At 40.1% G+C, this 17,244-nt stretch overlaps 2 protein-coding genes across 2 annotated transcripts; one reads left to right on the top strand and one right to left on the bottom strand.

Moving 5' to 3' along the window:
* The first annotated feature begins 1,398 nt into the window (after positions 1 to 1,398).
* Positions 1,399 to 3,436, top strand: LOC135437014 (putative gustatory receptor 98b). The gene is made up of 4 exons (XM_064694816.1): positions 1,399 to 2,269; positions 2,350 to 2,426; positions 3,092 to 3,253; positions 3,326 to 3,436. Exons 1-4 carry the CDS (start codon positions 1,399 to 1,401, stop codon positions 3,434 to 3,436), a joined length of 1,221 nt encoding a protein of 406 aa, XP_064550886.1.
* A 79-nt stretch (positions 3,437 to 3,515) lies between these two features.
* Positions 3,516 to 16,966, bottom strand: Klp98A (kinesin-like protein 98A). Its single transcript, XM_064693686.1, has 12 exons — positions 16,399 to 16,966; positions 12,164 to 12,387; positions 8,299 to 8,612; positions 8,063 to 8,232; positions 7,562 to 7,997; positions 6,754 to 7,500; positions 6,519 to 6,692; positions 6,256 to 6,378; positions 6,036 to 6,149; positions 4,986 to 5,973; positions 4,743 to 4,918; positions 3,516 to 4,683 (listed from the first exon to the last, which is right to left on the bottom strand). The coding sequence occupies exons 1-12, from the start codon at positions 16,443 to 16,445 to the stop codon at positions 4,441 to 4,443; spliced, it is 3,756 nt and encodes a 1,251-aa protein (XP_064549756.1). The 5' UTR covers positions 16,446 to 16,966; the 3' UTR covers positions 3,516 to 4,440.
* Positions 16,967 to 17,244: the final 278 nt, after the last annotated feature.

Genomic DNA, 17,244 nt, shown 5'->3' with positions numbered 1-17,244 from the left:
GTGAAATTCTAACGGACAGGCGAACGAGCATTGGGATTAGCAGGCGGATAAGAGCTCCTGCAGGACTATAGTCGATCTAGAGGGTGTTTTCATTTGATTTGGCTGTCCCCTGTCCACATGTTTGCCGCATACATACATACCCAATATGCATCTACGAGTGTGTGTAAATGTATTTGCGTCTGCTCCTGCTGAATGCTTGCTCATCGCACCGCACAAGAAGTGCAATTATGTGCACAAAATGTGGAAAATGAAGCAAGAAAGTGGAGCAATTGCTGCAAACGTATGTAGAAATTAAGAAAAATAAAGGCCGTGTAGAAAAAGGGCATTGGACAGCGACATTACTGATTGCTGGATATGGTCGGTTTTACGACAAAAGCAATTGTAACCCACATTGGCTGGCAATTAGCAAAATTACATGCTTTATAATGTGAGAACTGGCAATACAAATAGTGTTAAATATCTTAATATAAACACTGTCAGGAATACAAGTTTACGCACTCTATAATTTAATTAACCTTTTTGATATTCTAACATATTTGTTTGATTTGCTTAATCATGTGCAAAAAAGTTGTATTCATCTTTGGCTTAAGCTCCATATTATTCGAGCATATATCCTTGATCGAAATGAAGGAACTAACATTTTTGCTACAGGAAGAAGAATATGTTTATATATGTCTTTATATAAAAAACAAAACTATTATAAAGCTTCATGGTTCAGTGTTTCATATTGAGGCATAAGTAACAAAATCTCGTTAAGTTCCTTATTGTATTTTTTTAAAATTTTTAATGTCAAATGTGCTTTATTTATTTCGTTGTATGCTTGACATTATAAAGTTTGCTTAATTAAGTAAAAAGCAAAAATAATCAATCAATAACATTAATACATCAACAACTTAAAAGCTGAATTAACCAAATTGTATATGGAAGCCCATTCTAACAGTCTAACAATAGTTTCTTTGAAACATAAAGAGAATGCCACGCCCCCTGCCTCTTCCGATAATAAACGAAATAATGAAGTGGTTTAGCGGACTTCTCATTTTAGCCACGCCCACCAATGCACCACGAATCAGCACAATGTAACAACTACTTAGGGTCAACTAGTTGTGTAAGAGGACTTCAAATTAAAATCTTATTTCAAAAACTAGCTGTTTTAATACTAGCAGCAGTATATCTCAAAGACTAAACAATTAAATATAAATATATAATGGAGTTTAATCGTGGAGTGTGGCTTAACTTATTTGACGCAGTGTGTGTTACCTTTCTGTAATATCAAACTGTTTCAATTATATAATTGCTCAAGCGACAATGCGGCGTATGTGTAATATTGCTAATTAAAAGAGAGCAGCCGGCATTTGAAGGGCTTAGTCAGTGAACGGCAAAGTCTCGTTGGTGTCTGGCATGGAGGGTCAATTGCTGGCGACAGCGCGTCCCTATCTGCAGTTCTTCTCGCTGGTCACGCTGATGCCACCGCCCAGCAGCTATGAGAGGGATGCTGACCTCTGTCAGAGGCGGCCTTTGATATTCGCCTTTGGGTGCTACAGTTGCTGCGTCTTTCTGCTGGGCATGTATGAGACCTATGTGAACATACTAACGCTTAACTTTGAAGTACGCATATTGGAGGTCGAGGATTTCACAAGTGCCCTGGGCATGGTGCAGAAGACCTTCTACACAATCCTGCTGGCCATCATACATGTCAACATGCTAATTTATTATCGCAGACTGGGTCAGATTTATATGACTATAGCTGCACTGGAGCTGGACTTGGATGATGCGTCCCAGTGCTTTGGTGGGCTGGTGAAGCGTACCAGATTTCGCCAACGCTTGGCTCTTGTCATTGGACTTTGGATTATGTTTCTGCTCATTGCTTTTCCCATTATTACGATTCCTGTAATGACGGAGTACATGAGCTGGCGCAACAAGATTCTCACCGAGTTCATATTACTGGTGGTTCAATTGAAAAGTGTGGAGTATGTTTTGTTTGTGGTCTTAGTGCAGGAGCTGCTGCTGCGTCTGCGCCACACGCTAATCTACTTGCAGCAGGAGTTAACCGACTGTCATCAGCGCGCCCTGCTCCAAGCCCTCTGCGTGGCACTGCTGCGCAACAAACAGCTGATGGCTCGTGTTTGGAAGCTGGTGGGCGAACTGGAGGCCTACTACCTGCTGCCAATGTTATGCCTGTTTCTGTACAACGGACTGGCCATGCTGCACATCGTCAATTGGGCTTACATACAGGCGTTCAATCCGAGCGATTGTACAAATTGTCGTTACCGTAAGTGCACAGGATTAGATTAGATAAATGCCCACTAAGACACTTGTTTTAAATTTATCTATCAATATCAATAATTCCAGTGCGCGTTGGCAACTTGATGCTTCTGCTTATCAATCTTTTGATACCCTGCTGGCTCAGTCAAAACTGCATCGGCACAGTAAATAGAAATTTAGTCAGCTTAAATACCCTTGCAGAAAGTACTTTAAGTTTACAATTAAATTGTTTGAAATTCTTAAGTATCTCAATATTTAAGCCATGTCCATCTTTCTGTTTCTATGCAAACAAGTCTCTCAGTTTTAAAGCTGTCGTCATGAAATTTTCTTTCTTGCCGGATCGGATAACTATATCATATAGCTGCTATCGAAAGTATCGGTAGAAAAATAAGTTCTAGCATGAAAAACATTTTTATTTTCGAGATAGCCACACTTGGCACCGACAATAACATACGTCGGACTATTTAATCATAGAGTTCTATAGGAAGAATCGGTCAAAAAATTAGTTTTTGTATGAATAAGTTTTGTTTTCATGGTAGCTTCTCCTACCGCAGCTATTATGAGCTTTTCAATGTTCCAGCAAAACCGAAATCCATATTATTAAACATTCGATTGAATGTTATTAATATCCTATATACGTGCTGGCAAAACTGATTAATATCGGGCCAACATAACGTATGATTAATCTTTTGAAAATTGAATTCTATAAAGCTTAGATCGACTTTTAATATTGTGCACTGACATAGGTCTGCAAGGGTATTTAAAATTCGGCTGTCCGATAATAATTATATTTCTTGTTCTTTGGACAATAACGCTATTGTTATTACAGTACAACAGCTTTAAACGCATTATACACAATATTCGCTGCGGTAAGATTAATCCGGCGTTGCTTAGCAATGGCTTGCGGGAATATGCTCTGCAATTGGAACATTTAAAGCTGCGCTTTACTTGCGGCAATTTCTTTGAAATTAACCTAAAATGCTTTGGCAGTGTAAGTTAAATATATATTATACAAACCCTCTCTTAATCGATTAAATAACATATATTCATATATGCCTTGCAGATGGTGGTCACCATAGTCAGCTTTACCATTATTTTGATACAGTTCAAGCTGCAGGGCATTGTCGATGCAAAGAGGCAGATTATGCAGAAAAGCCCGCCGAAAGCTCACTGAAAGCTATGCTGGAATTAACAGTCTGCTAGCTTAACATTCTAGAGTTGGCGCCAAATGCTGTTATTTGAAATTCTTCAAATATATATATATGAATTTATTGTAACATTTAGACTATATTATTGTTTCCGTAATTGCAATCGAGCAACTTTAACGATCAATTCTCATTAGGGTAAAGTGCTTATTCTAAGCCTTATATAATTAACATTTAATGTTTTTGCGGTTAGTTGTACTCATAATTAGTGTATTGTAATTGCGACGATCAACTTATGGTTACTTAGAAACTATATATTGCTTATCACCTACTGCTAAACATCTGCCTACCCATGACCCATCAGTGTTCAATTATGTTTATATCTAGCTTACGGTTAACATATACAGGTTTTAGTTGGACTTTTATATTCTCGTGAAATGTTCAGTTACGTAATTTGTTTGGATTTAGATTTTTGTCATATAACTTTCATTAGATAATCACAGACTGAATAACTGGAATAACTTATGGAAGTTCCACGTACACACAATATAAGTATAAAATATTTAACTAGAGCAAAAATTAGCTATTTTAAAATACGCCACATATCAATTTCTGGCGCAAGCTGTTTGTAAACAAACCAACAAAACGTATAAATAAATCTCAACCATTGGGAAGTCAATATGTGCACGTATATATATACAATACAAGAATGCCATTGGCAGTTAGATTTACAATCGGTTTAAGGTAAAGCTCCATACAGTGATTATTAATGTTTATACAGTTATGTATGTATATATTACTATTGGTATAAAAGTAATAACATATTGGAAGGACACTGGTGGTCTTATATACATACATAAATAGTACAAACAAGCACTTACATATAGTTACATAATTGAGTTTAAATTCTATGGATAACTTGGGCTAGCTACTTAAAACAGGTCCATGTTGTTGGTCATATAGCTAAGCAGATAATACAAATAAATAAATAGACACACTGTAGGCAGGAGATAATTCAGCAGTAGGTTAACTATTATCCCGTCCCGTGCTTTCCGTTCTCGAACAGGCCCTTCTTGAAAAAAGACGACAGCTGAACAAGCGAGGCACGCGTGAGGCCAGGCCCCCCGGGTCCATCATAAATTGGACACTGTGGAATTTTTGAGCAAACGACGAACAGGCGACGCAAATAGAGCTCTAGCAAACGGCGACGATGCTTTGCCACCGGCTCACTATTTGAGGCAAAGAGTTCCCGGCGTGGGAAAGGCAAAGCAGAGATCTACAAAGATTTGTTGTTCAAAATATAAACAATTAACAATTAAATTTCAGACGACTCACCTTGGCACCATAGCAGTGCTTCATGCACAAGTGCAGCTCACGAAAGCGACTATATCGGCGCAAAATGTTTAGCTTGCCATCGGGCAGTGCGATTCGCACCTCGTACTCGTAGTGCGTCTGCTTGCCAGCTCCGCGCATCACAAAACTTGGTATGGTGATGAAATGCTCGCCTTCAGCTATGAAATATATAATATTAAGTTTAATTAGTTTTAAAGTTTTTGTTGCAAATTAGCAAATACGTACGAAATTCCCTCATGGATGGGCACGATCTTGTCATGCTGGGCGAATAGATTTGCGAGGTGGACTCCTCCATGCTGGTTGGACTCATCGCACTGGAGCGCATTATAGAGCTGGCCAGCTCGTACTGCCTTTCCATGCCAGCACGTTCATCCGCACAACACTGCGTATGAGATTCAAGATCCTGTACCGTTTGCAGCATTTCCTGTTCCATATGTATGTAGCTTCGCTGAAGGTCCTGCAGAACCGCAATTTGCTCATCAAGCTGAACTTTGTTAAGATCTGTTTCTAGATTTTTCATAATTAAAGCCTTCTGAGCGGCAATTTTGCGACGCTGCGCATGCAATGGACAGTAGGCGCGCGTCATGCCCGAGTTGCGTCCCAGCTCACAAGACGAACAGGAGCCCGTCTCCTCGTCGCTGGTGCGCGTGGTCTGTCTATAATTGCCGCCAGCACCGTTTTGGAGCAGCGCCTGATTTCGACTGTCCAGGCATACGCCGCTGTCGCTCATGATTGCCTGCGAGCTGGGCGCCATTGAAGTGTTGCCACTGCCACTGCTGGGACCGGCAGTGCAGGTGCGCGATGTATCCTCGCTGCTGCCTGAGAAGTCATCCTTGCGCGTATCCTCAGCCTCGTCTTCTGCCTCGCACGAGAAATTGCTCAGCGGCGACTGCTGACCCTCTGTTATGGTAGGCGATGACAAGAGCGAGAAATCCGAGTGTGCCGTATGAAAGGTATCACAGGTTTCATAAGTGTCCGATTTGGACACATCGTCCGTATCATTTGCACTTGGTATCTGCAATTGCATGCCCTGTTTTTTGACCCTCATCGCCTGGGACTCCTTCTCGCTTTCAGCACGCTCCTGGCGCAAACGCTCCAATTGCCCCTGTATTTCCAGCATGGTCTCATCAACTTTGGCTATTTTAGTGGTGCTGGCATTGAGTATGCGCTCCTTTTCGGCTATTTGCTCGTCCAGCCTGCGGATCTCCTCATTCTGCGCGGCATGTTTATTGAAGTTAATCAAGTGTCAATTATTTTTTTGAAGTTCGAACTTACATTTCTTCGTACCGTATCCTTGATAAACTGCGCTGCAAACAAATCTAGCGAGTCGGAGACGTGCAGCAGCAGCTCATCATTTAGCGGAGTTCCCTCCTCAATCTTTACACCCATCTGTAATGGATTATTAACGATAGAAGTTAGCTAATCATAAGCCTCGATCTCCTAATTAATAGTCTTAGCTCTAAGCAAATCATATCAAAGCAAAAACCAAACAAACCTCGTCAAGTTTGCCACAATCATGCAGCTCCTGCAATTCTTTGGCTACATACTCTGAGAAATCGCGTTTCTTTGAGTCGAGCTGCGTTTGAAACGCTGATATTTGTCTACACACAATGTCGATCTAAAATGAAAATTTAACATACGAAAAACCATAAAAATAACAAAAATAATAATGCAAACCAGAGAAATGTACATAACAAGCACGTGCCAAATAAAAGATTCGTAGCTTTACATGCATTTTGCTGAATCAGATAGACGAACCTGAACTTTCTCGTTATTCTTTTCCCACAGCAGCATATCCTTGCGGGCAAGCAGCTCCTGTTCGCGACATTTCAATAACTGCATGCCATCCATTTTCTCCAGCTCGAGGCGCTTGAGTTCCTCGGTTAGCTTTCGCACCTTCGTCTTGTATTGGTCGTGCATCTGAACGCGCTCCTGTAAATAGCATAGTTAAATTTGAGTGAAGAACGAAGGGCATAATACAATATTAACTGACCACATTCAGCTGCTTGAGTGCATTCTCAATGGTATCAAGTATTTTGCGGTTTTCATCCTGCAGTTCGGGATCATCGCGTGACGTGGGGCGCTGTGGATAATACTGGCGATCGGATCGTTTATAGGGCGACGAGGTGCTGCCTGTCATGGCATCCTCGTCCAAGTAGGTGCTGCATGTGAGCAGGTTCTCCCGCGACGAGGTTATCAAAGACAGACGCGACATATCCAATTGTGAGCGATGCAAGTCTTTGCGCAGCTTTTCTGCCTCGGTGGGATTGTTGAAGCGAAAAATGTTGGTGCGTCCCAGCAATATGATATCACCCTGTGAGATCTGCCTAGGCTCGTCTATGAGATGCGCATTCACCCAGCACTGGGCCTGCGGGCGGGGATGCAGCGTGGCAACGCCACCCTTGAGAATAATGCTGCAGTGCTGCGGTCGTATGCCATCGCCCACCAGCTCAATGTGCTGCGCCAGCTCCGCATCCTCAGTGCCAATGCGCGTTTCGCCCTCCTTTAAGCTGTACAGTGTGACGCCGGTCGTCACATCATTGTGTATGCCAATTAAATGCGGTATTTCCGAGTCGAGAACAACGCCCACGCCGGATTTGCGCAGACCCAGACTTTTTTGCTCCTGCAATATGGACTGGGCCACCTTCCATTTCTCTGTCCACTCTTCGGTAAGCACTTTCTCCTGCGCCTCCTTCTTTTGCAGATCGGCCAGTACTTTGAGCGAGGGCTGCAACGAGTGCTGATAGGGCACAGAAAACAATATTTGATATATTTAAAGCATTAAATAATGAACAACTTACAATATCGCCCGTCAGCATGGATTTTAGCTTGTTTATTTCCTCGCGCAGCTCGCGTATTAGCTTCACATTGGCATCCTCATTAACTGTGGGCTTGTTGATGATGTTCTTGGCGCGATTCGCGTATCGCAGTGTGCTCAGCGTTTCGCTGTAATTGCAGTCCGCCGGCGACAGCGCCGCTATCATGATTGTCTTGCTGTTGCCGCCCAGACTGTCCTTGAGCAGCCAGGTGAGTATGGAGTCGCGATACGGAATGTACAGCACGCGCTGGGTGCCGCCGTTCGGTGTGGTGGCCAGTGAGGTCGCATTATGTGCGCTGCCAGCGCTCGTTTGTTCCGCCAATGCTGAGATGACACTGCCCAGCGTCACAAGCGATTTGTTGATGTGAGCGCCCTCCTTCAGGCGTTGACCCGTTGCGCCCGTTGCATTGGCGCGCTCACTGCAAAAGAGAGTTGTTAATAACGATAGTTTGTCAAGGCACAATTTCATGCTCCACTAACTCACCTGCCAGCCAAGTCGACCAGGTGGATTTTTGAGACTGTTTCGCTTGGCATGTCATTCATGAAGACTGCCTGCACAAACGTAATCGTGAAGATGGCGTGACTGCGACTGCTCGTGTCATTCATGTTGGTGCTGGCCGTGGTGCGATGCGCATTGCCTCGCGCAATGCATTCCTGTAAAAGATCATCCAGTTTAGGGCTAAGTCTCGTGCGTTTCCCAAGTCAAATGCCAACACTCACCTGTATCTCTTCAAAGTCAGAGACCGCATGCTGTGACAAATTCTCCACGTATGGACCCAAGCTGCGATGCTCGCGCACGCGAAGCGCATGTCCTGTGCTCTGTGGCGCCAGCAGATCTTTCACCCGCTCGTTATAAATCTCCAGATAGCTGGCGTGCGTACGATATCCTGTGCCCGACTCCTGGCCAACGCGCATGCGCGTGAAGAGCTCCTCGCAAATGCGCGGTATCAGGCCCGGATTGTTCGGCGTGCCCATCATTGTGAACGTCTTGCCCGAGCCCGTCTGTCCATAGGCAAAGACGCAGGCATTGTAACCTGTCAAGAGACGAAGACCACGTGAATGCCAATTTAAAAAGGTAAGAGGTTGCAGCTCAAACGTTGCATCGCTGCTTGCCAACCAAATTGCTGCATGCGATTACCACACTTGACGAGCATTGGCTAACACATGAGTAGCACGGCGAACCGTGACTAATGTCTGGCATGTTGATTACAATTGGAGTTTTGGTTTTCAGAGTATACTATATAATATAAATTAAATGTGAAGCAGCATGGTTGGGTAGAAGAAGATAAATCAAAATGCGTTTGAAGTAAATATCATCCCTTAATGAACATAAATACATTTTAGATTACAAACTCGTATAGGATTAATTTATTTGAATTTTAAATTCATTGAAAAAAAATAATTTAATTAAAAATGTTTATTCATGTTAGAAAAATTATAAACACAATATTTTTTCATCCCTATTGAAGGTAAAGCATAAGTAGCCAAGAATGCATAAGATTAAATTATATGCATATTAAATGCATTGTACAAATTTAATTTAATTGAAAATGTATGTTCATTATGATTCAATTTCACAAACACAATTTTTTCATCCCGTACATTTAAAGCAAAGGATAAATTAGCCAGAAGTGTATAAGATTAATTAATTTATTTGTAATTTAAACTCATTGAAAAAATGAATTCTATTTTAAAATGTTTATACATTATAAATCACGCCCACACTTTTGCAATGACTTGCAATCAAAGGAGGAAAGTCAGCGTATTTAAAGCAGATTAAATTAAATTAAACTAATTGATGGAAAAAGGAGAGGAGTAGGAAGAGCGAGTGGCATATCACCAATGACCATGAAATAGTTTTTTATAATATAAATGTATAATATATATTCTTAGTAGATGTGTGTAAATAAAAAGTTCATTGTTTAACTAAACAACAGGTCGAAATCCCATGCGAATCCTATGCATTTAATAGATGTGGTGATTCTTAGCCATTGCTATATAAAGTTGATCTACCTATCGTATATACGAGATCGTATATAAAGACTATGTACAAAATGTTACTCTAAGAGTCTTTGCAATCGGCGCGTTCACACAATATTACGAATACGTTTCTTATATATTTGTGGGGAACGGGGTGAGGTACTCGAAGAGTGTATTTTTCTAGTTCTGTGTATACTATTATAATATTTTGCAGTCTCTAGCTTTTATAAGCTCCGACATGTTAAAAAAAAGGATTTCGATATAGATATTTATCGATTTCATGGAAACGGGGAATGTTAGCGATAGGAGGACCTATGTTCAAAAATTTAAGTCTCTAGATCGGGCGGATGGACAGACAGACGGCCAGGCAGACAGGCAGACATTCATGGCTGCATCGACTTGACTATTGATGCTCAGTAAGAATAGATATACCTTATGGTGTCGGAGATGCTTCCATCTGCCTGTTACATTCACTTGCGCAATACTATTATACCCTTTTCATGGGTAGAGGGTATAATTAAAAATGCGCGTTGAATGTCAACATATATGTTTACTTTGTTTGGCTGTAATTTGAATTTGAATTATTCAATAACTGTCTCAGCTAACGAAATGCAAACAAATTTGTAGACAGCTTAGCACATACTTCCGGATATTTTGCATTAATAAACGAATGCGTAATGCAAAAAGTTTTGAAACAATTATTGTGGTTTCTGTACTAAATAAACTTCTAATCCAATTTATTTCCGTGGTATGATCTTTAATGTTAAGCAGCTATATAAACCATTATCTAAAGATAGATAATGCAGCTTAGTTATATATTTGAGAGCAGGAGACAGGCTGCTCGGCCATTGCACATCTGTAGATGGGCGGGGCGACCCGGACGGGGCACAACACTTTTACTGTAATTGCAGCTCAAGTGTCGGCTGAGGCGGAGGCGACAGTTGAACCCGCCCATTGGGCGGCGGTGTGCGCCACGTTTAAACGCCTCAACAGCTTGTTGGGCTGCTGTCTAGCCAAGAGTTGGCTTGAATGGGCCCCTTCGAAAGCGTCATCGGAGACCGCACAAGTGGTGCAACAGCCAACAACAGCAACAGCAACAACAAAGACAATTGCACTGCCAAGTCACTGCCGCATTTAGCCAGTCAGCCACACGTACACCGACTATTCAAAGTCAGGCTCTCGGCAAGCCTAACAGCCCGCTAGGCAAGTGGACATCACTTGCAGTTTTTATGGCAACACTTGCATGGGCTATACTGCATTTGTCAAGAAATATGTAACGCACTGAGGGATTTCAATTGAGCCACTTTTATTTAGCTCTCAGTTTGGGGTATTGTTTGAGACAAAGGATCGAAAAAAAAGAACATAATGTGAAAGTTAATTAGATGTCTAAGCTTTGTTGGAGTATATGTACATGAATTAAGCATTTCTTTAAATGAAAACAAGCTGAGACTTTTAAAACAAACAAACTTTTACTAAAAATGAATACCAATAAAATCTTAAAATAAGTGCGAAGTTTAGGTTTGAAACCTACATAAAAATCTGGATTTTAAATGTGAACCCTTTTCTCTGTGGGATAATTGTGTTGTGTTTTGACATCTTAAGCAAACTTATATATTAATAAATAGAAACATATTAACAAAACAGTTATTAGTTACAATATGACTCGATAAGTGTATCGAATTCTTGGATATTGCTTAAGAAAAACAATGCAAACAAATCACATAATCCTACAGCTGCAATCTTTTAATATCTTCTGAGCAAGGGTATTCAAGCGTCGGTACTTTAAAATCAACTGTTCCGTTTTTTGCATTTAGTTTTGACTACGCTATTTGAAGAGCACATGGTTGACTCGTGTTCATGCAACTTTTGTCATTCCCAGCCAACGGACCAATCTTGGCCGGGTAATTTGATATTGAAAGCGTGCCAAGCGGCAGCAACAACAACAAACGAATAACAAGCAATAACAATACGGGCAAAAAAAAAAACAAACAGCTGCAAACAGCTGTTCCATTCCGCTTGGCATTTTGTGTTGCAGTTGCAGTTGTGGGCGAAAGTTATTTTTCGGCTTTTGTTTTTCGCCAAGCAATAAAAAGAAATTAGACTTCTGCTATGGTTGATGTCGAGTGAAAGCGCATAAAATATTACGCACTGATGGAACCCGATAGCCAGGCACGTGCTAGTCATGTCAACAATCAATCAATTGCCGTTCCCAGCGGGGCACCGTCTCCTGAAAGCGCTCAAGTGTGTGCCCTGTGGCCGTAGTTCCCAATTTGCATGTTTTTTGGGGGGGGGGGGGGGGCAAAAACGACGCGAATCGCGCAATAGCTTATTTTTAGTCAAGCATTTGGTTACACAGCGAAAATTCGGAAAATCAAAGACCACCAAAAAATGTAAACAAACGAATGCAAGTGCCAGCAAGTCGACATGTCTGGTCGTCTGTCTGACTGGCAAGAGCTTTTGGGCCAGCAAAGTCACGGCCAAGAGCTGAAAGCCAAGCTATGAGCAATTAGTGCTCGGCTAATGTGTCACTTGGCAGCGAACCCAACTCAACAGTGTGATGTCATCGCAACGACTGCTCTTTGAACCGATTATGCAAACAACTCACCTTCGTAGGCGCAGTCGACCACATCGTTGCCCAGATCGCTGTACACCTGCTCCTGTGTGGCGAAATGTGAATCCTCAGCATCGAATGACCAGTACGAATAGTCGAAGGTGAAATCGTGATGAGCCTCGCGACCTCCATCGCGTATGGACTGCAAGCGGGGTTTGAGCAGGCGCGTCTTCTTGCCCTCCATTTCGACAATCAGCTGGGCGTCCATATCGTTTTCGCTGCAAAGAAGAGCAGAGGGTTGTGCAGGGCTTCAGTATGACAGTTCAATAAAATACCCTGTAAATGACCTTGGCCCATCAATTTGACAAACTGACGTCGCACAGTTGGAAAAGTTTTTGTTGCTGTTGTTGTTATTATTGTGAGTTTGCCCCATTAGCTGCCCATTTGGTTGCTTTTCGAGTCGAGCTGTCCATAAAAATATTGCTATTTATAATCGCTGTGCATGATCTGAAAATGGTGAATGGCGCCGAGAACTGCTGAATAATGCGCCGCCAAATGCGGCTTTCAAAACAGTCACATGATTTCTCAGGCGGCAATTTACAAATAACAATTCCGGTTTTGTTAAATGAAAACTGAAAAACTTGAATAAAAATATGAAGAAAAGAAAAGCCGTTGACCAGCGGTCACATAGAACATATGACGGAGCAACCGGTCCACTGCGACATCATCCGCGACACGGTTCGGGGCATACACCCACCGCAGTGGCAAGTGCCAGCGGCAACAAGAACCAAATGCCACCCGACTCAGAGACTTGCCCCTATGACTCAGTCAATGGCCCCGCAGATAGACAGACGCTGTGAATATCTCTTTTTTTGCATACACTTGCGTAGGGTATTTAGGAATCGTCATGCAGTGTTTAAAATCTTAATGGAGACAGCTGCGACCTCATAAGGCATAGGTGGGCAATTCTAAGCACAGGTCTGCTGTAAACAATTCGATACGCTAAAATGCGCACTGTAAACAATATTTGTTTATATTCAAAGCCATTTTCGCTTTCGTGATATTTGTTTAAGACATTTTTAACTAAAAAAAAACATAATTGAGTGAAAAACTTTTGTATTTTTAGATTAAAAGATAACTGAAATATAATTGAGAAAATATTATATAAGACGTAAAACATATAATAATAACAAGAGCTACATCTGTCATATGGCATGGCAAGGGTATTCAGTAGTCGGCATCACAAGCTAGACTATCTCGATTTAAGTCTTCTTTTTTATCTACACGCGTCTTGTCCCCATTTAAAGCAACAATTTTAGGTCATTCCTCTTTTCTTATGGGGCTCATTGCGCATTGCTCGTGCCGCATTGTTGGTGGCATGTTTACGCTCCACTTTCAGCTGCAAGCATTTGATGCGAGCGGCTCTGAGTGGTTCTCAGTGCTCGGTGCTCGGTGCACGGTTCTCGGTTCCTCTGCTCATTGCCGTCGAGTGGTTTTAATTCTTTAATCTGCCGGTTTGTTGTCGAGCGCTTTGAGTTAGTCAGTTTATTGCGCATTCCCCTCCACTTTATCTGAATCTGTGGCGCTGATTTGTTCCTCAATTCCCAGCAAACACAGAAACGAATTTACAAATGTATGTACATGCCCCTTTGGATATGACCAAATATCTGACTCATGGCACATCAAAAAAAGGTGAATAAATCGCTAACAAAGTTCATAATGAATATGGAAGTTGTTTGATTTGCACTTGCGTGCAAAATGTATTCATAATACCCATATACATATGTATATATGTACATATATGTGCGAAAACCTGAATTACTAACGAAATTTTGATACAGTTTAAGAGTTGTATACACATTAACACACATATATACATGCACCCAGGCATATGTATTTAATCGCAATTACATTTAATGTTTGTTTTTGCCAAAGACGCGCTCTACCATGACTACAGTGAGAGAAAAAAATGGGGTCAACAAAAACCTTCAAGTAAATCCAAATTTCATACAATTCAAACCTTTTTTTTTTTTAAAGATATTAGATGATGTAAGAGCTGTAAAGCAAATGCTAATTGTATATAATGATTAAGGTGTCGATGTTTAGATCTTTTTATCATTTTTAGGAAGCACAGTGTTACCTCGTTAAAGACGCTATTCTCTTAAACTTATAATACTAATATCTATTGGCACTATTATTTCAATTGTATTTTAAGTTAGATAAAGTTTGCTCCATAAAACAGAACAAATTAACCTAGAATTAGGGTTATTGTATCTTTATAAAGACATCAATCTGTCGATCTTTGGCAATAAAATCTCGAACAAGACTCAAATGCAGAAAATAAATTATTCTCAAATATTTTATTACAGTAGAGACTCGGCATCTGATTCAAAATTTACAATCTCTTTTGTTATATATGTATTTGGTTTTATTTGGGTTTTTCTTGCTAGTGGAAAGTAATTGGCTTACAAATAAACCAAAAAGAAGATAAGATATGCTATCAAAATTGTTTGGGTAGTAAAATATTGCTGTGGTATTTGCTTAGAACTTTACGAACTAGTCTGCATATTAGAACTATGCGAGCATATTTGAATTAAATTGGTTCAGGTAGCCTTTAAAATAAACCAAAATAATTATTAAGTATTTATTTGTGTATTTTAACTCACGCTTTGATTATAAGGCATACAGTTTGGGCTGATATGGTTTTAGTATTTTGTTTATTTTATATATATATTTTTTATTACGATTAATGTTAATTATAATTATAATTATTTATATAACCTTTAACATAATCAAAGAGCATATTTATATTTATGTATTCATATATTTAATATATATTTATTTATTTATATTATATTTATATATTTAAATATTTTTTATATATTTCTTTATGTTCAATTATTAAAAAAAGTTAAGCTTTGAGCTGCAGGCAAACAGGTTAAATATTTAAAAATGTTTTTTATTTTATATATATTTTATAACAGTTAACGAAATTTGTAATATTATATAATATTGTTTTGATATTTTGTATTGAATTTTATGTATATTTTATTATATTTATTGCTGGTGTCGTTTCGGTTAGAGAAGTAATTCTTATTCGCAAAAAAATTAGCTTTTGTGAATACTTCGTTTAGCCCAACAAACAATAAAAATTAGTAATGCATTTAAGTACTATATTTTAATTAAAATGTCTCCCAAGTTCAATTTCACGGAGTTGTTGAAACTATCTAGTATACAAAAATGTGACAAACAAATACTCAGTATTAAGAGTTTTTGATTAAATGTCTTCTTCTTAGTTTAGGGAAATTAAGATCTCTAAAACTTAAAGTTTACGGTCATTTGAATACGCAACAATCTAAGTACATTTATTCTTTATATTTTTATTTCCTGTTTATTTATATACAAACGCAAGAAGGCATTTCTTTCCGTGTACACTCATGTAAATATGCGCTACAAATTTTGTTTTCACGCTAAACAAAACATCAAATATGCATATTTCTATATGCACATGACTGTATGTGTGTGTGTGTGGTTGTGTGTGTGTGTGTGAGTAGCCGGCAGCAATTTAAACACTGTGTTAAACACAGAGCAGATGAAGACGGAAGATGACGTCACCCTGAGTGTCTGTGTGTGTGCGTGCAGCAGGGACTCCAGAGAACTCCAGAGTACTCTAGAGAGCTCTCTACCTATACAATATTTGATCTTATGTAAACGCAATTACCACAATGAAAGTCATTAAAGCAAATAAACAAAAAACAGACGAACTCATTTCTACATGATTTTTTGTTGTCTTTTGTTTTTTGTGTGTGAGATGAATGACATCATTATGAATGTATCTTTGTTGCTTTGTTCTGCTGCCCGTTGCCAAAATCTTTCGCGCTTCATGCACGTTTAAGCCAAGTTCCTTTGCCAGACGTAACCAGCGCGCCAAGATAGACACACACACACACACGTACACGCCATAAAAAATATTGTTAAATGCGGTTTTAAGTAGCCGTTGGGCAAGTTTAGGCCAACGTTCTTTGCCAGTTTGCTTCCATTTTGTTGGCCAAAAACCAAAAACAGATACAATTAAAAAAAAAAAAAAACAACAAGTTGGCACGTCAGCAGCGCAAATGTTTTGCAGTGAATGGTTTTTACAAAGGCCACTAGTTTTTAAGGGGATGCGCAACAGGCCAATCGAGGGGCGTTCACAAATGTGGCGAGTTATCAATTCTAGTTGGAACGCATATACGTATACGAATACGAATTCCGATTCGAAGGCAAAGGGCACTGCTTGTCGCACTTACCGTGAGTTGAAGGGGCGAACCCTTACGGCAACCTTGAGCGACGACATTTCGGTGGTTGCAGCTCTTCTTCTTCCTGTTGGTGTTGGTGGTGTTGTTATTTCTGCTGCTGCTACTCCTTTGCTATGCACAGTTATGTTAAAAGTGATGGCGTGGGGGCGACGACGAAGGGCATGTACAGTACGGCTGGTTGTTTGGGTATTTAACTAAGTAGCAACAGCCACGTAATTTTGATTGTTATTGTTTTTTTTCCTGCACACACTTTGCGCTCACCACGCGAATATTTGCCGTGTATTTTGATGCAATATTTCTTGTTATTCTTCTTTTTGCTTCTTGTCTGTACATATGAATTTGCGCGATTTTTGGGTTGTTTTTGTTGTTGCTGTTGTTGTTGCTGGCCTTGTTATTTTGTTTTTGTTTTCGTTGCCTTATGCAGCGTTTCATGTTGCGCGCCACAGACGGCAACAAGCACACCACATAATAGTTATATTAAAAACAATAATTGAACACTATTTGATCTACTTGCACCATTCATTGTTTACTGCTGTCCACAGCAGCCACAGCAGCAGCAGCACAGTGTGCTCCTGCATATGGTGTCTGTATTGGTTGTTAATTCCGTTGCGTATGCAAATCTTATTTTCGCGATTGATGCACTGATTATAAATATCACATAATCAACACACCCGCGCGTGAGAACGCATGACACACAAATATTGCTTATTTTATTCCAATAGATTTTGTGTATTGTGCGCGTTCCGATATTGTTGCTTATAGAGTCTTCTTCTTACTGCAGAAAAATTACAGTGTTGCACAATGTTACTGTTAGCATAGGCAACTGTTGTACTCAAA

This window comes from Drosophila montana, unplaced genomic scaffold (assembly GCF_035044405.1).
Source record: "Drosophila montana isolate Dmon_TW-CO22-7 unplaced genomic scaffold, ASM3504440v1 contig_3733_1, whole genome shotgun sequence".
Lineage (NCBI taxonomy): Eukaryota > Metazoa > Arthropoda > Insecta > Diptera > Drosophilidae > Drosophila > Drosophila montana.
This window is presented reverse-complemented; position numbering and strand designations above follow the sequence as displayed.